The sequence below is a fragment of the Ahaetulla prasina genome, chromosome 1 (genome assembly GCF_028640845.1).
Source record: "Ahaetulla prasina isolate Xishuangbanna chromosome 1, ASM2864084v1, whole genome shotgun sequence".
NCBI classification, from domain to species: domain Eukaryota; kingdom Metazoa; phylum Chordata; class Lepidosauria; order Squamata; family Colubridae; genus Ahaetulla; species Ahaetulla prasina.
This window is the reverse complement of record NC_080539.1, coordinates 234,560,898-234,581,684: the sequence shown is the minus strand read 5'-3', so window position 1 is coordinate 234,581,684 and position 20,787 is coordinate 234,560,898. Positions and strand designations below refer to the sequence as shown.

At 38.7% G+C, this 20,787-nt stretch overlaps 1 protein-coding gene across 10 annotated transcripts in view; it reads left to right on the top strand.

Moving 5' to 3' along the window:
• The window catches only part of KYNU (kynureninase), a 147,926-nt gene extending 139,380 nt beyond the window's left edge, over positions 1-8,546 (top strand). For all 10 annotated transcript variants that reach the window (XM_058193725.1, XM_058193692.1, XM_058193637.1 and 7 more), the window contains 3 exons: positions 1,078-1,163; positions 4,343-4,573; positions 5,984-8,546. In XM_058193725.1, the coding sequence (XP_058049708.1) occupies positions 1,078-1,163; positions 4,343-4,573; positions 5,984-6,127 (461 nt within the window). In that variant the 3' untranslated portion in view covers positions 6,128-8,546. The remainder of the gene's footprint in view (positions 1-1,077; positions 1,164-4,342; positions 4,574-5,983) is intronic.
• The last annotated feature ends 12,241 nt before the right edge of the window (positions 8,547-20,787 follow it).

Genomic DNA, 20,787 nt, shown 5'->3' with positions numbered 1-20,787 from the left:
GTTTTAAATTTGGGGGTGTGTGGGTTGAAGGTATATCAACAACATCAAAAGTAATAAAACTGCTGCAAAATAATAGCAAAGATTCTTTCAGTACAGGGAAGTGTTTCTATTCCAACCTGAAATTAAAGACTCAAAAGAGTCAAAAGACAAAAAAAAATGTTCAACATTATACAGATGATTTGTAAAGGCCTCATTTGGCATCACCTTTCTTCTGTTTCTCTAATGTCGCAACAATAGATAGAAAAAGAGAAAGAGAAGCAGGAGAGAGAAAGCATGTAAGGGAACATTGCCTGGGAATTTAAAAAGCAAACAGCAAATGTCAAAGAAAAAAAACACAACATTTTTAATGCAAAGATAAAATAAGTTAGTGGCTTCTACCATTCTAGTCTTAACAGGAAGAAAACATTAGTTGCTATGTGGAAATTCCAAATTTTGATATTATTTATTTGGGCATTATTATATCCCTGTCATTTGGCAACCTGTTTTTGTTTAATTTTGATTAGTGTTGTAACGTTGACATTTTGTTTATGCTCTTTTTTTACGCATTTAAAATGTACTTGAAGTCTTGGATTCGCTATATTATATAATAAGAGTTGGTTTTAGCTAATAATACTACTAATACTTTATTGCTTTTTATAAGTGCTCCCATTTAATTGTGCTGTCCTCAAAATAATTTGAAAAATATATATTTTTTTCGTTTTTAGTCCTTGATTATTATTGAAAATGACCATTTCTTCAGGAATTAGCATCAAAGTTTAAAAGAAAAGGGCTGTTTGCTTCTTTCATAAAAGTATAAATGCTTGTACAACTTTAATTGTATTTAATCAAATTTATGGGGATTATTTGGTATTATGTTGAAAAGATTTTATAGTTAAATTTCTACTTTTTGCATTAAAAATATTGAAAATGGTTGACATCCAATGGTTTTAATTAGCTGATAGAGTAGCATCAAACTGGATTTGGGGGGCCTGGAGGAAGCTCTTTACAAGAGAGGACATTCATATAATATTGAATGCAGCCTAATACCTCTCTAACTATATATAACCAGATTCCTCACACAGCTTATTATTGTTACAGAATTGCAACTCAGCCCTGGAATCAATGGATTTCGTTTATCCAATCCATCCATCTTATTGGTCTGTGCTCTTCACGCTAGCTTAGAGGTGAGTAATTATTTTCTGCTACCAGAAGACAGTCAAAGAAAGAAAGAAAAAAAGTTTCATTAGGCAATATTCCTTCATGATGGCAGTAAAATGAAAAATCTGTCCAAAGATGAATGCTTTGGATAATCTGTTACAATGGTACCTCAGTACTCAGTGTTAATTGGTTCCAGGAGACACAAGGAATACCAAAAACAATGAGTACCAAACAATTTTTACCCATAAGGAATAGTGTAGTGAATTACAAGGCAACACCGACAAGTTCCAGCTTGTCTGTTGAGTACCAAACAAACACTGAGTACCAGGACAAAAAAATTTGCAGCAAAATGCATTGAGTACCAAATTTGCTGAGTTTCAGAGCAGTTGAGTACCAAGGTACCACTGTACTTGCTTTCTCTCCTGACATTGCACAGGTTTTTTTTGCCCACTGCATTGGTTCCATCACAGTCCCACGTTGCCGTTTCAGCAGGGGCATGAACAGATCCATAGCTAAGTACTTGAATCAGACAGAAGACAGGAAGGCTTTGAAGCTAGAAATGTGCAATTATTAATTAATTAATTAATTAATTGAATTAATAAATTGTGTAACTAAAATATGAACATTTCTCCTCTAAATTTATATTTTGCTGCAAAAACAAGAAGACCGAATAGGCACCGTGTAACATCAGACTACCTAAGAAAAACTTCATAACAATGAAGCCTTTTGCTGATCCACATTTATTTTTCCCTAGCATCAATTGATAAATTAAGAAAGAAATTAAAATTTGCAAGTCTATATGGAAATGTATTTACTTATTTGGTTCTTTTATTTAATCTAGAGCCCCCTGGCTCCTAGTGACTCTTAAGATGCTTTCACTTTAAAAGCAAGTAATTCTAGAAATCATGGATGTATGTCCAGATAAGAAAAAGCAGGCATACCAAAAGAGATTAGGCTATGAAGCAACTCTACAGAAGAGCCAGATTTTACCACCGTTTTAAATGTAAAAATTGCTCTTGTTGGTAATTCTGTTTCTTAGAACAAAGCTACATCATGGTGTAATATTATAGGGACAGAATCTTTTCTTTGGAAAATATGGATAGGCTTTCTGGAGAAAGAGCATATTTTTGTTGGTTTGTATGCTTTTTCTCATCTGGACGTCTGTGATTTGTTTCTTACTTCTTATTCTTATTTGTTTTAAACTGAAAGTTTCCTGGAGTCAATAGGAGCCAAGGGATTCTAAATTAAAGAAGTAAATATATTCCACTATAAGTTTTCAAATTTTAATTTCTTTCTTAATTTATCAGTTGAAGCTAGGGAAAACTAAATGTCTGTCAGCAGAAGGCTTCGTTGTTATGAAGTTTTTATCAGTCAGTCCTGTGAATTGTTGCACAGAATGCTGAAGCAAGTATCACATAAAGAAACCACAGTTTTAACCCTAAGTAAAATGTCCAAATTTCATAGAAATACTGGGAAGCAATATATCCTGGAATATTCCTTTCTGATTTACAAATTGGGGGTGGGGGTTTCAAAGAAAAGAATAACATAGAATTTAATATATCAAGTCTTGTTTCTGCGAACAGAAGATCTAATGTACCTCGCATGTCTTCACTTAGTTGCTTTGTAGAAAACAATTAGCAATCTTTAGGGAAACCTAATATAATGGGTGTTGATTCATAATTTGCTACTTACATACTGATTTCTATCAGAAGCTAATGTAGTGTGTATATCTTTGAAAAATGTTATTTGACAGCCATCCATATCCTTTGATATTCACACATATTTTTATTCATCTCAGGCTGCTGAAGTCTCACTTGGGGACATTTTGGAAGTGAAAACCAAGCTATTTTTTCCCTCTCCTAAATTGCATTGCCAGTAAAACAAAACAAAACAAAATCAATCACAGAATTACTAATAACCTAGAGAGTTTTATTTGAAAACATTAAGATTTAAAATTCTGCGTTAAGAAATGCCAAGGGGATATGGCAGTGTACGCGAGAGGGTGTGAGTGAGAGTGTGCATTTATTTATTCATTTATTTATTTGTTCATTCGTTCTGTTTAGCAATTAATTTGGTTTACCCTTAAACCATCTTTTGTATTTTGTAAACTTTATATGACCTTAGAGATGATACTCTGCTCTGACCCAGATGGTGCTTACAAATGAGGGTGGGGGGGGATCTGTCATTTAGCCCACTGCAGGGGGTCAAAGGCAGGAAGAGCACATCAGTTTCTATAAACTTCCCTTTTTGTGTTTGCATTTCACTTTTGGCACAGTCAGGATTCCCTTGCACTAATTGCTGTAGTACAGTGAAATAGACGGTCTCTGGCAAAAGATGACATTTATGAAATGGTCTGCCATCTTGCACAGGGCTACATTAAGCAGAAGGTACAGTTTATAAAGAAACAGCTGAACAAGACAAGGGTTAACGCACAACAAAGACAGTTTTCCTTGTACAAGGAAGGAAGGTTTGCGATGGAAACATTTTTCTTCATCCGTGTATTTCCTCTACAAAACCTTTATAAGTGTAACTCCAGCTGGGAAGGGTCTACAGCAAGTCATTTCCTAAAGTTTCTGCAATATGAGATGACTTCTGTGGCCTTTCCCATGCTGGCAAGTAGTATTTTTTAAATCCCTTTCTCTCCCCAAGTCCTTGTGCATTAAAGTTGTGAATATTTGTTCCCAGTGCCATCATGATAACAAAGGGCCCTCGTGCTCCCCAAGCCACATGTTTCCTACAAGACCTACTATCCCTGGGAAGCAGTTGTAGCTTTATGCTGTTCCTTTCTTGGGGATGTCTGATCATCCTTGAAACACAACATATAGAAGCAGAGAAGAACGGTACCTAGAAGATAATGTGCATGTGATTAAGCTAGCAAGAGATAATTTTCCAAGTGTATTTGCTACAATAAATGGTGTTTGCAGTGAATGGAAGGGATCTTAGGGAAATGATTGCTTAATACGTCTGAAATGTCATTACAATATGGGAACAGTATAAGAGAAATGGGTTAGCTATAAATTTGGGAAACTTTGACTTGTGGGTTTTCCTAATAACATGATATTGCTAGTGATCAAATAAATGTTGGCAATAAATCAAAATAGGGTATTGTGTGGTTGAAATGGCTGGTTTTAGGCTGTCTTTGCAGAGAAAGGAATGTTCTTTCATGCAGCGATTGTGTTTTTGTTTGCTTGCTTGTTTTAATTAGATCTTTGCTCAAACAACAATGAAGTGCCTGAGAAGGAAATCCATGCTTCTTACTGGTTACTTGGAGTATTTGATAAGGCACTATTACAGCAAAGATAGAAATGACCCTGAGAAGACCCTTATAAAAATGATCACACCATCCCACCCTGAAAAAAGAGGATGTCAGCTCACCTTACTTTTCTCTGTTCCTATCAAAGAAGTTTTTAAAGAACTGGAAAAACGAGGAGTCTGTGTAAGTAGCCTAGGTTTATGTTGGAAACTTCAAAATGCTTTTATTTTATGGGAGTGCCACGTTAATTTTACAATAGCATTGGCATTATAATATGCCGGGTAGAATAATCAAAAGAAAATAAAGTTTAAAGTAGCATTTCCACAGTTCATAAATATTGAGTGTTGATCTCGTGATTTCACGGAACAGGAAGTAGGATAGGTGAGATGCAGTAGCATTTCTGGGTCATTGCAGTGGAAAGATCACTTGAGAGTTTTATTTTTTTTAATTAAGTTTTTACAATAAAACAAATCTTATTCACCACTTACACATGACTGTGACCATTCTTATATCCTCCTATTAATATTCACCTAAGTTCTATACATTTATACTAATTTTACATTCTATCCCTTTTTTTCCTTCTATTTTCAGTCCAAATGTACCATTTCTCCCATATTACGTAAAAATCTGAATCCATCAATCCTTTCAATTCAAGAGTCATTTTGTCCATTTTGGCGCAGTCCAATACTTTTTTAATTATTAAATCTTCAGAGGGTATTTTTTGACTTCTCCAACATTGAGCGAATTGAGTGTTTACTTGACATAAGTGTCAACTAAACACTTGAGAGTTTTCATATGCAGGTCATAAAATTATGACCAAGGCTAAGCTATAGATCCCTGTAACAAATATGGAACAATTTTTGGAAAATTGGAACTGGGTAGCATAAAGTTGGTGGTAGACATACAATAGCATTAAATAGTCCAAAGCAGGAGTCAGCAATGCTGGGAGTTGAAGTCCACAGGTCTTCAAAGTTGCCAACATTGAGCACTCCTGGTCTAAAGGTTGGTTGGCTTCTTTTGTTTCTTCTTAAAAATACTTCCTTTTTTTAACCATATCAAATAATTCCTTCAAACCACTACCCAAAGAAAATGTCCCCGGGAAATTATGCTGAATAATTTTATAATGCAGCTTTTGTGACTCTTATATGAAAGGAAAATTGTGGTCTGGTGGATTTTGGTTCCTTCCACCAATGGAAAGACAAGCCTGGTTCTAATACCTTTGAATTATGAGACTTATTAGAGTATTATGTTCCCAATTTTGTGACTAAAGGAAAAGAAGAGACGGTCACTGGGATTATCATTTCACCCAAGAACAAAGTAATGATTGGAAAGACAGTCTAAAAATAAGGGTTTTTGAAGTCCTATCGCAATTCATGTAATTGTCTTAAAAACAATGTGGAAATGATTTGTCATTGTGTTCTTCCAGATTACAGGGCAAAAGATTTGAAGGAAAGTATGTGGGCTGATTAGTATTCTAACAAAAGTACACAAATGTTACACATGTGGGTTTTTGTTTTGTTTTTTGTATTTTCACTTTGACAAACCAACACAAAGGTATTCAATTTATGGAATATTTATCTGGGTGTTTTGCAGTGCGACATGCGGGAACCTGATGCTCTCCGGGTTGCCCCAGTTCCTCTCTACAATACTTTCCAGGATGTGCACAACTTCGTTGAAATCCTAGGATCTGCAATTGCAGCTGCAAAGCAGACAGCAAAGCCAAAGTCGGTTTCCTGATCTTATTGATGACAAAACTGTATCTTTATCCGCTTCTCCTGACCAAATGCATTGGAGATTTTGAACATGTTTGGGGGTGTGGGTGGGATTTCTTCCAGATTTGGTCATATTCTACTGCTTTACTTCCAAAGATTAATTCATTTTCATGTTGGATTGTAATGTGCTTTTTATTAAAACTCATGCTTTCACCCACTGGGAGTTTTGTGTGACATCATTATGCAGAACAGGACTTTTGATCATTCCTGTTTGTGTGACACTTTTCTATGTAAACAGCAGCCCACATTACCATATTTTTCAGAGTATAAGACGCACCCGAGTATAAGGCGCAGCTTAGTTTTGGGGGAGGAAAATAGGGGAGGGGAAATCTGCCTACCAGGTATTCATCTGGCTAGCATCCTTAGTTTGGTCAGCTTCAGCACATTAGTTTACTGGTTTTTTATCCTCTGTTTGAGGATAAAAAACAGCTTCTAAGGCACAGTTGAGAGGAACCAGCAATAAGAAAAGCAGGCAAAGCACGGGGAGATCACTCGGCTAGCGCTTAGTTAGGGCTGAAAAAAAGCTTCTAAAGAACAGCTGAGAGTCAGAGCAAAGCCTGGAGATCGCTTCACTTGCTAGCGCCTTCTTAAAGCACAGCAAAGAGTCGAGAGAGCAGGCAAAGCTGGGAAGATAGCTTCACTCGCTAGTGCCTCATTAGCGCCTTGTTAGGGCTGGAAAAAAAGCTTCGAAAAAGCTACATTTGGAGTATAAGACGCACCCAAATTTTCAGCCTCTTTTGGAGGGGGGAGAAGATGTGTCTTATACTCCAAAAAATATGATAAGTGGTAAGCAGCCACCTTTTTCTCTGCATTGCCTTGGAGGGAATTTTAGCCTGCACATAAAGAGTCGAAACTTCTTGACACTTTGTGCTGTCACCATGAATGGCTAGCAATTCATTGACTTCATATTGTTGACTCAAATACAAAAGGAACTATAACTCTTTTTCAAGAGATCTGTTCTTAAAAGGTGTTGTCCAAATAGTGCTATTGATAACCTTTTAGGTACGATGTGTATTTTACATTTGATCTGTGATTTATATTAAAGAGAATATTAATTGTCAGAATAAATTAATATCTTAAACGTTTCATATTCTTCAGTATGTAATAATTCACAAAGGATTTGTAGACTCATAGAATGTATAAGTTGGAAAGGTCTTGTAGTAGAGTCACCAGCTAAAGGAAAAGGAGGAATAAAAAGGCATTCCAGCATGGAATCGCTCAATGGGAGGAAATGAAAGAGGTCAGACTATTGATGCCTTTATCTGCTGTTTCCCAAGGGAATGCAGTCAGTCTGGTAAGATTCTTGTAAATGAATGTCTGATCAACATAAACTGTTTTGGCCTACGCATGGAATTGTTCTGATTCCTTGTGCTTGACAAGTCTGGATTCCTTCAGTGTAGGAATCAACCAATTGGTATCTAATCCACAATTGCAGACCTCCAATGAGGAAAGTCAACCGTTGTTTTGGAGAGATTGTTTCTCTGCTTAAAAGATCCTTCATCAAAACATTCTTCTTAATATTAAGCCTGGTTATCCTTTCTTTTAAGTATAACTCACTGATCCTTGTCTACACAGACTTTGCATTGGGTTGTTCTACACGTTTCTGACTGTGCTTGAGGCATTATTAACGAATAGAGTTTCTAGAGCAATTTTCTGGACTTGGTGGGCACTGATATTTGAGAGGCTTAATGCATACTTCAGCATGTGCTGGGTTTCCTCATTTAACCTGGAAGCTGTTCTTTGCTTTATCTTGTGTTGGGATCTATATTAGAAATCTGCTAGGACCTATATTAGAAACTGCTTTCCCCAGTGTGACAAAGACTGAGAGGTGATTATCAGACTACGTTAGGTTTTGGCCGATGTTATCTTCATTTCTCATCATGCTGCTGAATATTAGCCAGTGAAACTAGTGTTTTATGTATAAGTAGTGGTTCCCAGATTCTAAAATTAAAGCATTTTTCACTAGTGTGGCTTAAAGAAGTGTAACTGTTCTTGGGAATGCAAAGCACCATTGAATGGTGATAAACACATACATGAAACATTCTGTTATAGTTTACTGACTTGTTTAGCTATTGCTAGTTTTGGGAAGATGTTCTGACAAAGTAATATCCTATTTCAATTAATTTCCTTGATATTGTAATATTAGCAATGAACTATTTTGGGTATTTTTCTATCAGTTGCAGCATAATGATTTTATGGTTAACTTTTTTACAGAATGCATCTTATGATAATACTCAAAGTTAACATTAGGTGTCAGCATTTTACATATTATTTCATGAGAACCAAACTACCGGAAAACTGCAACAAAACGATGAAAGTTTCAAACTTTCATTTCTACAGCTGTCAATTAACATCTCTGAAAAATAAAAATAAAATACACCATGTTTCTCGAGTGCTTAGCTCTTTCCATACGAAGCACAATGTAACATCAACATTTTAAATAAAGATCTGTATTGTACTTAATTTTGTAATGTTTTGGAAAGATATTTTTTTGGCTAACACAACACATGAAGAGCAAAAAGGAGAAAAGCAACAGAAAGATATGTAAAGGAAGCCTGCTGTGCCTGCCAGAAATGGAGAGGGGGCCAAAAGAATGACTGATGACCAGGATGCATTGCTTGGCTTCATCCATTCTATCCAAAAACCTTTCTTGGAGTGAGGCTCTGTTTTCATTCAAGGCTACGTTCATCACAGTGCTGGAAAAGATTTGCAGCTAGAGGTGTGGGCCATGCAGATAGTTGTGGAAGTATTGGGATTTATTTTACATAGTTACAATCTACATCCCATGTCCTTTCTTGCAAGGTCCCATAAGGTAAAGGAACTTTACTTACTTACTTACTTACTTACTTTTATATATAGCTACCCACCTCACTGAAAACAATTGCGGCGGTACTGACAATAGATAAAAATACATTTTAAAAGGAATACAAATATGAAAACCATAATAAATGTAATAAAAAACCCAAGTACAATCAAAGTGAAGGGAGAATTGAAAAGTGGCCCTCTCATCAATGGAACCATCTAACATAAAAATCGTACTTATTGGTCTAAACCAGGGCTGTCAAACTTGCATCATCACGTGATGTATCACGACTTTTTTCCCTTTCGCTAAACCGGGCATGGACGTGGCCAGCGCGTGACACATCTGGCCCATAGGCCGGGAGTTTGACAGCTCTGATCTAAACCAATCTCAATAGAAGCTAGTCATGAATGACTTACTGGATTGTAGTAGAAAAAACTACCAACCATATGTTTGGTTACTTTTTTAACATGAACATGAGACTGCTGGGTGAGTTCTTCCGTCACCATGGAGTAGGGTATCATCGGTATGTTCATGATATTGTACATTTCTACTTCTGGGAAATTAAGTGATGTCCTGACCATCTTATCCTGCTGCCTGGAGGGGGCAGGATGAGCTCTGGATGGGGACAACAGGCTTCAGCTGAACTCTGGCAAGACTGAGTAGCTTTGGTTTTGGGGGGAGGAGGTGATTCAAGGACTGTCATTTTTGGTGCTGAATGAGGTAGCGCTGCCCTAGACAGATTCAGTGTGAATCCTGGAGGTCTTCTTAGACTCATGACTCCTGTTCAATAAACAAGTGGCAGTTGTGGCCAGGTGGATCTTTGCAGAACCAACTATTCCTGGATCAGCAGGCCCTGCTTATGGTCATCCATGTCCTAGTCACTTCTAGATCACTGGAATTCAGCAATGTGCTCTACATGAGTTGCCCTTGAAAAGTATCTGGAAGCTTCAACCGGTACAGAATATAGTAGTGCAGGTAGTTAAGTGTGGTCCTAGAACAGCGCATTACACCTCTTCCCCACAAGCTACATTGTTTGCCATTTCAGAATGGCAAGGGACCACTAAAATCTTAAGTCACTCATTATTACATTGCCTATTTTCTGCTGATATGTACTTAGAACTTATAACCCACGTTTAATATTTCCTGTTATCCAAAGTAGATCATTTACAACTTTGTTTTTACCTACATTTGATTGTGCTACTTTAAGTATGTGTTGTCTGCTGTGTTATATGTAAAACACATAGCCCGTTGATTGATAAGTCTATTTAGATTTATGATTAATACTTTCCTATACTCAAGCAATATGTTCATGGTATCAAGCAGGGGTGGGTTCTACTTACCTTTACTACCATGTGCAATGGGAGTGCACACATGTGCAGAAGCTTCTGTGCATGCCCAGATCATCCATGATGACATCTGGGCGGATGGGCAGAGCCTCTCGTCGCGTTTACTACTGGTTTGCAGGAACCAGACCAAACTAGGAGCAACCCACCATTGGTATCAAGTTTTACTATCTCCTGATCATTGACTGTAATAAAGATTCTATTCTATTCTGGTCAAAGTGGAATCTTGAAGTAAAGTCTATTTAGTAAATAGCTCAACACAGATTTCTTTTCAGCCTTTGAAAAATTACTTAGAATATAGAATAACAGGGTTGGAAGAGACCTTGGAGGTCTTTAGTCCATTCCCTACTTGAGCAGGTGATTTTATACAACTGTGGTCAAATTGTTGTTCAAACTTTTCCTAAAAACGTGGAGCACATACAATTTCTGGAGGCAAACTGTTCCACTGATTAATTGTTCTCATTGTCAGGAAATTTGTATACCAGATATACTCTCTCTAAAGAATGGAATGGAATGGAAAATAGAACAGAACAGAATAGAATAGAATTTCTATAACTGTGCTTTTGGGTTTTTATTTTCTTGCCTAAGGGTAAGATCTTACTTTTCTCACTTTTCTGAATTGCATTTTGTTGGATAGGGCCCAGTGTTCACATTTGTCAAGGTCTTTCTGAACCTTAAGTCTATCATCTGAAGTCTCAGCTATTTCCCCCAGCTTGATGCTTACAAATCTGATGAGTTCCCCATCTGTCCCCTCAAGATCATTTATGAAAATGTTGAATAGTAATAGAGAACCTAAATTGCATTTGCTGCTTGGTAAAGTGTAATATTCATTGGAAAAGTCCCTGATGTTGAGAAAAATTGAAGGCAAAAGGAGAAGGGGACAGCAGAGGATGAGATGGTTAGGTAGCATCATTGAGTCAATGAACATGAATTTGGAGAAACTTTGGGAGACAGTGCAGGACAGAGGGGCCTGACCCGCTATGGGCCATGGGGATCATGAAGAGTCAGACATAACCTTGCAACCAAACAACAGCAAAAAGTTTAATATCTTTTGGTATGATATGGAGTTGAAGTTTATTAAAATGTGTGTTTGCACTGTTCTAAAGAGACAGCCATTTAAACATATATACATACCTTAATATATCTATTTTCCTAGATAACAATAGAGGGAAAATATTTGTTTTAAACAAATGCTCATAGGAATCTGCCACTCAAAACTTAAAACTACTGTGTGATTTAGAGATTTCTAGAATAGCTGCCTTTCACAGTAGTACTTTGAAGAAATGAACACAAATGAACAAAGTGAATGGGAATTGCTGTCTACAAGGCTAAACTTTTGAATATATTTCAAGAGTTGAGAAATAAATTTATATGCCTCCGACACTTATAATTTGAACATGATACAGATCAGTAATTCCAGTTTGGGTACCATTTTTATTACTTTAATGTACTCTTCTATGCATCATTTTATGTTGCCTGTTAAATATAAGTGAAAATTGATTGGGGCATTTCTCCATGGAATTTTATCTTTATTTCATCATAATTACTTCCTATTTGAATAATGACAGTTGAACTGCTTCATTCAATTTGTATTTTTTAAGCGCTGAAGTGACAATAAAAGCAAATAACTTAAATTCCAAAGCCATTAGTATGGCAGAGAAGACATTAGGAAAACAAAATCTTGCAATGTTGTAATTTCCCTGAAAGGAAAATGTTTTGATGGCTATTTATAATCCTTTCTGGTGGGATCTAGAAAATGTCTCCAGAACAACAGTTTCTGCAACTTTCAGAGAGATTTGCAAAGATCTTAAGCTATAAATAGAAGAGGAAAGTTCATATAGTCAGTAAATCTTAGTGGTTGTTTTAAAGCTGAAATCAAATGCTGTACTCAAGAAGTATGTTTGAAATTCAATACAGCTGTGAAGATCTATTTTGCCAATAAAGAGTTCATCAGATCTTTCTTCTCTCTGACATTTACATGTAATCAAAAATACATTTTAATACTCCAAGGTATGAATTTCAAAGTCCCCTTTATCACTGTATTCAGTTTTGAGCCATTAATCAAATATTATGAAAGTTTTTTATATGTACAAAAAAAGCCCTAAGCAGTGGATCATGCGTCCAGAATGTGCGTTCCAGAGGTTTAAACAAAGAAATATGATTGAGAGGTACAATACATGCATAAAATCACTTAAATGAGGAAAAAGCTTTTTTTTAAAACTCATTACACCCATATATAAATGGCAAAATCAGTGAATTGGCTGACAAAACCATGTATATATCTCAACTAATCTTCTAAGAAGTGATATCGAAGGGGAATAGCGGTGGGTTTCAACATTTTTTACTACCAGTTCTGTGGGCATCGCTTGCTTGGTGGATGTGGCTTGGTAGTCATGTGACTGAGTGAGTGTGGCCAGCTTGACATCACTCATGGACACAGCCACTCAGCCACATGTCCACCCCACCTAGCCACGCCCACAGAAAAAGATAGGAAATTTTTTTTAATTTCTACCTATCTACTTATTTTCTGCCCAGGGCTGGCCTAATCTATCAAAGGCTTCCTCTTGCCTGCTGCCCCACCCTCCCTTTGTCAGTCATATGTGTTGCCCCATTTCCCCTCCTTCAGCGGCCCTGGCTCTAGCCCCACTTCCTCCCCCACCACCGCCTCTTTCTTCAGGCTGCTTACTGCCACCGGCGGTGGCTGGTCTGGAGTCTGAAAAGCAAGCTGACCTCCAGTGGTTTTCAGCAGCCTTCAGCCAGCCGCTGCTGCCGGGAAGCAGCTGGCAAAGAGGCAGCGGCTGGGAGGCTTCTCACAGTCACACCAAAAAACAAAAAGCCTCCCAGTTGCCTCTGCTTTGAGAGCCGCTTTGTGGTTGCGTGGCTGGCCACAGGCCGCTGAAAACTATCAGAGGTCGCCAAAAAAGCTGCTGCCATCACCACAAGTTCTTTGTGTCAGCTGCCCAAGCGCATTCCATTGCCTGCTGCATCACACTTGGACTGATGCAGCAGGCAATGGGATGCGACAGCAGCAGCTTTTTCTGTGACCTCCGGTAGTTTCGTGCAGGCGGACAGGGCAAGCAAGCGTTGACCGGGCTACTGGTTCAGGAGCGTGGCCAGCCAACGGTCGCTACCAGTTCTGCGACCCAGGGCAAATTACTACTACCGGTTCTCCTGAACCGATGCGAACCGGTAGAAACCCACCACTGGGGAATAGCCATTAATGTGACCACTCTTGCCATTCTTGATCTAGGTATGTGTGGGGGGGATACAAAGTCTTCTTTGTAAAAGAAATTACAGGCTTATAGGTTACCACCATAAAAATACATTAACCAACATTCTAGTAACTGACACTGGATAAGGAACATTTAATTATTTGACCATTACGTAATTAGAGTTGTGCTTTTTTTAAAAAAAAAAACCAGGTTTGGTTTGGTTTTTTATAAAAAACCCAAATTCAAAATATTTACCCAGCACAAGGAGATTTCTAGTGAAATAAAACTGAAAAAGAATCTGTGGTGTGAAAAACCATCCTACCTCACTTCCTTCACCTTTGGAGAGAAAGGGGAAATTATGGCCTGTTGATGTGAGATTCCAATCTAGCCTAAATCAAAAGTTCACTTTGTTTTAAATACAGCAAGAGCACACATTTGATGTCACTTGTAAATCTCCTCTGGCAAGAACAGGATGGAGAAAGTGCATCCATTCTCTCTTTCCTTGAATTTTCAGCTGTGCCCAATAGTTTCAATTTGGACTGGCTTTGAAAGTTAGGAGTGACCAGTTCTTATTGTCCTGGTTCTCACCCTTCCACACTTTATTATCAAGGCCAACAGAGCACTGGTAACAGCCTATATTATGACTTGCCTTGTAGCAATAAGGCCAGTGCAGTGCAGTGCAGTTCAATGAGTTCTCTGTTATTGAATATGCAGGTAGCTGACCAGAAGCCTTGTTTTGGATAACCAGATCTCTTCTGGATAAGGAGAAGCTGGAGGAGCCTTTGCCGCTCACTGTGGGGAACATTCTTGGCATCTGATAAAGTTGTTCATTTGTGGCTGTGTGGACCCTTCGGAGGTAACCGAAACCAGTCTGAGGCTTATTTGGGAGGAATTTGAACCAGTTGCTCTTGAAGAAATAGACAGCCTCTTTGGAGCTATGAGCAAGAGGACCTACGTTTTGACTCTATGCCTGGCTGTCCTCCTGAGGTGACATGTGTCGTGTCCCACTCCTCCGCTGACGGCCGGGTCGGGGAAGTCCGTATCAGGCGTGCCTCTGCAGCCCTGCCAAAATCCTAGCAAAGTTCTCAAGGCAGGCAGGAGACCAGGAAGTGACTTCAACAATCCAAGGTAGACTTTGCCTGACTCAGAGAATGCCAGAAAGCAGATCCTTTATATAGGCCATGGGGTGTGGCTCCATGACTCAGCACTTATCCAGGCCTGCCCCTCCCTTCCTTTTGCTGACGTCGCCTATCAATTCTCCTGAAGCGAGGATCTCTCCAGGCTCCAGCTGTTGGTAATTCACATTCCTCAGGCTCACATGCTGTGGGGGAGGAGGAGGGATCTAGTTGCTCCGTTTGCCTGGGCATGGAGCCAGGGCTGGGGGCTGGAGGCACGTCAGGCCCTTCTTCTTGCTTGGCCTGTCTGGGCATGGTGCCAGGGCTGGGGCCTGGAGGCATGCCAGGACATTCCTCAGCGTTCGGCAGGAGATAAGAGGGACCCGGCTGCGGGGAAAGCGAGCGAGACACAACAACATGTGGTTGGATCCAAGCAGTGATTAATGCCTCTTTGCAGGAGTGGGCATCTGCCCTGATGTAAATAATACCACACTCCCTTCCCAAGAGGTCATTCTTGGGCCCCACAGTATAGGACAACTTTTGTCCATTCTCCAAACTTCCTTTTTTAGGAAAGGTGGTGCAGAGCTACAAAGGGTCTTGGATGAGATTACCCTAACCCAGGGGTTTGCAAACTTGGCTCTTTTAAGACTTGTGGACTTCAACTCCCAGAGTTCCTCAGCCAGCTTTGCTTTGCTGGCTGAGGAACTCTAGGAGTTGAAGTCCACAAGTCTTAAAAGAGCCAAGTTTGCAGACCCTTGCCCTAACCCTTTTCAGCATGGGCACAGGCCAGGGCATAACACTGAAAAAGCATTGGTCACACTTCTTGTTGATCTTTGGAGCAATGGTGAAATCCATTTTTTTAAACTACCGGTTCTGTGGGCATGGCTTAGTGGGCGTGGTGTGGCTTGGTGGGCATCTCAGGGGAAGGATACTGTAAAATCTTCATTCCCTCCCCACTCCAAGGGAAGGATACTGCAAAATCTCCATTCCCACCCCACTCTGGGGTCAGCCAGAGGTGGTATTTGCCAGTTCTCTGAACTGCTCAAAATTTCCACAACTGGTTTTCCAGAACCTGTCAGAACCTGCTAGATTTCAGCCCTGCTTTGGAGGGCTCAGGTGGAGGTAGAGCAACCATTCTGGCCTGCCTGGACTTCTCAGCTGCTTTTATACCATTAACATCTGGACCAGCTTCAAGAAAGAGCTCTCTTAACAGTTTTCTTTTTCTATGTCTGGCTTCCTCTTTTTCTTATTGCTCTTTTTTAAAGATCTATTTTTAAACAGCCTCGGCACATGTTATTAGCAAGAAATGAAGGTAGCACAACAACACAAGGTGAAAGAATTTCTAACCCAAAGGGAAAGGTATTTAAACTGAAAAATTTCTTCTCTCATCCAATGTTAAAACAACAAATATAAAAGGTACATGCCACATTACCTTCAAGTCCAAAATCAAATGTTCATAATAGCATATTTTCTGTAGCGCTATGGACACTGCAATCAGGATGTGGGTTTCGTGCCTTCTGGTAGGTGGAGCAAATTAGAACCAATGGAAGGAAATTACAGGGAAGCAGCAGTCAGTGAAATAGTAGCAAAAATTTTTCTTGTTCAGCACTGCAATAGGTGTTACGTTTATTGGAGCATAGTCTGGACAGCTTTGGGTCAAGAATGCTCCGACTGCAGCTTTTGCAGTGAGATGGGACTAAAATAGATGATCTCCAGTTCTTGAACTCTCAGCCTACTTGTGACTTTCATTTTGCATTGCTGTCTATACCTTCAAAACTGGCAGCTCTCAATGGTTTTGCTGAACTAAGGAGAGCATGTGGCTTTCCATAGGGATGGAACTGATGGCCTGCCTATGGATTCCTTCATGTTAAACCTGAGAGTTAATCATTTGTCCATGTTCCCACAGAGAATTGATGGTGAATTGTTCCGCTTTTCACTTCCCTTAATTCTTCATTTGTTTTGAGGCATAAGTAGTGAATGGTAACAGAGAACAGTTTGCTTAGTGTGCCACAAAGAATGTCTCCTTCATTGCGTATGAATATCTTCTATATCAGAACATTGGCCCTTGACCTTGTACACAAGAGATGAGTTCAGATCTCTGTAAGAGATACTGATTCAGTCCAGGATGATTGCCTGCCACTTGATCAAAAGAGAAGATTAACTTCCCCCTCCTCCTTTTCCTCCGCCTCCTTTCACTCCTCTTCCTCAACAGCAGTAGCAAACAAGATACAGAGACAATGGCCAACATACTCTAATTCTATTCTATTCACCATGATGAAGCCCTTAAAAGATTATCTATGACCAAAGAAGGTCCTTAGCTGTTGTTGTTTTTTATTGTCCACCTATTCTTAGAAGTCATAAGAATAAATGTTCAAAAGCATTATGGAAAAATATTCTGAAAAGAAATTGAAATTTCTGATCAAATTTTAAACTCACTTGAAATTCATCACTGGTAAATTGGAAGTAATTAGAAGAACTCTCATTAACACGAATAACCTGTATAGCACACATGCATGCATATTTAAAAGTAATATATGTTAAATGTAACCTTTATGTTCAGATATTCATCTTTATACATGTTTTACAATATATGAGACATGGTTTTTCAAAGGTTTAAGAGCTAAATTATTCCTTTTTTCTTAGTATAACTAGTTTAATTTCTTACAAGCTCAAACACAACAGGGAACTAAGACATTGTTTTTACAGAGCTGTTCATCCTTTGAACTTAGATGACATTGTCTCAGAGGATCAAGATGCTTGATGAGTTTTATACTTTAAAGTTTCTAGTAAGAAAAATTAGCCTAGCATTTTTTCTTCTGTAGAATTGTTGTGTGTGTGTGTGTGTGTGTGTGTGTGTGTGTGTGTGTGTGTGTGATGTGTCAAAGAGGGGGAGAAGTCATCATTCCTATTTCAAAAGCCCAGAGGAGGAAATGGCATCATTTTTTAAATTGACTTTCAGTGCCTTTCTTTTAAATTCACACATTGGAAAAAAGATTAAGACTCACAATTTTGTGTTTTTATCCAGTTCAGAGAAATCTATATGCATCCAATAGACCCCATGCAGAAGAGAACTTTCGTTTTCTTTGGTCCCACTTGTCACTTTGAAATACAAGAGCCCTCTCAAAAAAAGTGAGGGAGACCAGCATTTGAAATACCCAGAAGGGGCTTCGGTGCATGTATGGTTCAGCAGGGCAAAAGGAACCAGTGAAGCAAAGCAACACATACCCTTCACCTTCTCTTAAAAACGAGAACGCTGCATTCCCATGTGAAACAGCTTCAAAGACACACTTCAGTCAAGCTGTCTTCAAAGCAGTGAGGATTTATGCAATCTCAATAGCTAGATTGCAACATAAAGCATGTTTGTTTACGCAAACTCAATTTATGGACTACAAATAAAAGAACCCTTTTCCAACAGTGACCACAGCATGATAGACTTTTGTCTCAATATACGCCCTTACAATAATCTCCATAATAATGGTATACCAAACTACAATTTCAAAAAAGCCAACTATGATCTTATAGACACAGTCTTCTCATCTCTTGACTGGCAAATTCTATTCTCTAACTGTATGACTGCTGAAGACCACTATAGCATTTTCCTACTTGAAGTCAACAGAGTCATTAAACTATATGTACCACCAAAATCAGGAAAAACAAACTACCCATTTCAATAAAAAAGCTCCAATCCAAAAAAGAATCCCACTGGTGAAAAATCAAAACTGGCTATGTAGCCAACTTTAAAAACTGCTGCAAAAATATATGCCACCAAATAAAGACTGAATGCACCAATTACCACATCAAACAAGAAGAAGACCTTCTGCGCACAAAATCCAATCGCACTTTCTATAATTTTGTAAACAACAAACTTAAAGACTCGAGATCCATCCCACCCCTAAAAGGACCAAACGGTAAAGAATGTAATGATGAAACAGTTAAAGCAAACCTCTTTAACACATTCTTCGGCTCAGTCTTTGTTAACAGTAATAGCTCATACCCAAAATTCCCCAATCGTATCAACAAAGATGACAATGATCTAACACAAATAGATTTCACAGAAGATAATGTTGAAAATGCCCTTTGCAGACTGAAACCATCTCTATCTATTGGATCTGATGGTCTATGTGCATACTTCTTAAAAAAGCTTTCCACTGTTATAGCAAAACCCCTAAGCATAATCTTTGAAAAATCTTTCAGGACCAGCTCCCTTCCCAAACTATGGTCACTAGCCACGGTCATCCCTGTCTTTAAAAAAGGAGATCCCAGCCTAGTTGAAAATTACAGACCAATTTCTTTATTCTGTGTCACCTGCAAAGTAATGGAATCAATCATCAACCAATCCATCACCCTCCACCTTGAAACAAACAATCTATTCTCTAATAAGCAATTTGGTTTCAGAAAAAAATTATCCTGTAATTTACAACTTCTTCACTGCAAAAACATATGGACTACAAATCTTGACCAGGGCAAAGCAATAGATGCAATTTACATAGACTTCTGTAAAGCTTTTCACTCAGTGGTACATGACAAACTTCTTCTAAAACTAAAATCCTATGGCATCTCCAGACCCCTCCATAATTGGATAACAGCGTTCCTGTCAAACAGACAACAAGTGGTCAAAATAGGCAGTGCTCTATCAAATCCCGCTCCTGTCAATAGTGGTGTCCCCCAAGGCAGTGTTTTAGGACCAATACTCTTCTTATTATACATTAACGATCTCTGTGACCATATTATAAGTAATTGTGTTCTCTTCGCCGATGATGTTAAACTATTTAACACTACCAACAATGCGGCTACCCTTCAAAAAGACCTTGACTTTGTTTCGGAATGGTCAAAAATTTGGCAACTCCAAATCTCAACCAGCAAATGCTCTGTCTTACACATTGGAAAAAAGAAACAGAACACTAAATACAAGTGATGGACATTACCTTGTAGATGACCCTCACCCTGTCAAAGACCTTGGAGTTTTCATATCCAATGATCTAGGTGCCAAAGCCCACTGCAACTACATCGCCAAAAAGGCTTTAAGAGTTGTAAACTTAATCTTGCGTAGCTTCTTCTCCAGAAAGTTTACACTACTAACCAGAGCATACAAAACATTTGCTAGACCAATTCTTGAATACAGCCCCGCCTGTCTGGAACCCACACCTCATTTCGGACATTAATACAATTGAGCGTGCCCAGAAATATTTTACAAGAAGAGTTCTCCACTCCTCTGATCACAACAAAATGCCACCAGACTTGAAATCCTGGGTTTAGAAAATTTAGAACTCTGTCGCCTTCGGCATGACCTGAGTATAACTCATAAAATCATCTGCTACAATGTCCTTCCTGTCGAAGACTACTTCAGCTTCAATCGCAACAATACACGAGCACACAATAGATTTAAACTTAATGTGAACCGCTCCAATCTTGATTGCAGAAAATATGACTTCAGTACCAGAGTTGTTAATGCCTGGAATGCACTACCTGACTCTGTGGTCTCTTCCCAAAATCCCCAAAACTTTAACCAAAGACTATCTACTATTGACCTCACCCCATTCCTAAGAGGTCTGTAAGGGGTGTGCATAAGAGCACCAGCGTACCTACCGTTCCTGTCCTAATGTTCCCCTTGATTGTATCCAATTTGTATGGTTATTTCATGCTTATACTTATATATACCATTGTGTTTGACAAAATAAAAAAATAAATAAAACTCAGTGGAGCGTTAGTACTCAAGGTGTGTTTCTTCTTTGGACTACCTCAAAGGGCTGATGAATACCAGGGACTGCCTAATGTGACTTTTGCCCTGGTTTCAAAGCCAGCTGGTATTGCTTACTGAACAGTGGGAAATAATAAAAGAGAATATTTGTAGCTCAGGGTTGACTTGAGGGGTCCTTGGTGTCTGAGCTTGCTTGTTTTTTTGCAGATGTTTCATTACCCAAACTAGGTAACATCATCAGTGCTCTAGCACGTCTGCAACGACACAAAGAAGCTCAGAGAGCACCAAGGACCTCTTGATGAACGTATCTTTTCTTTTATGTACACTGAGAGCATATGCACCAAGACAAATTCCTTGTGTGTCCAATCACACTTGGCCAATAAAATTCTATTCTATTCTATTCTATTCTATTCTATTCTATTAATGTAGGAAATGTCAACCATCTGCTGACTAT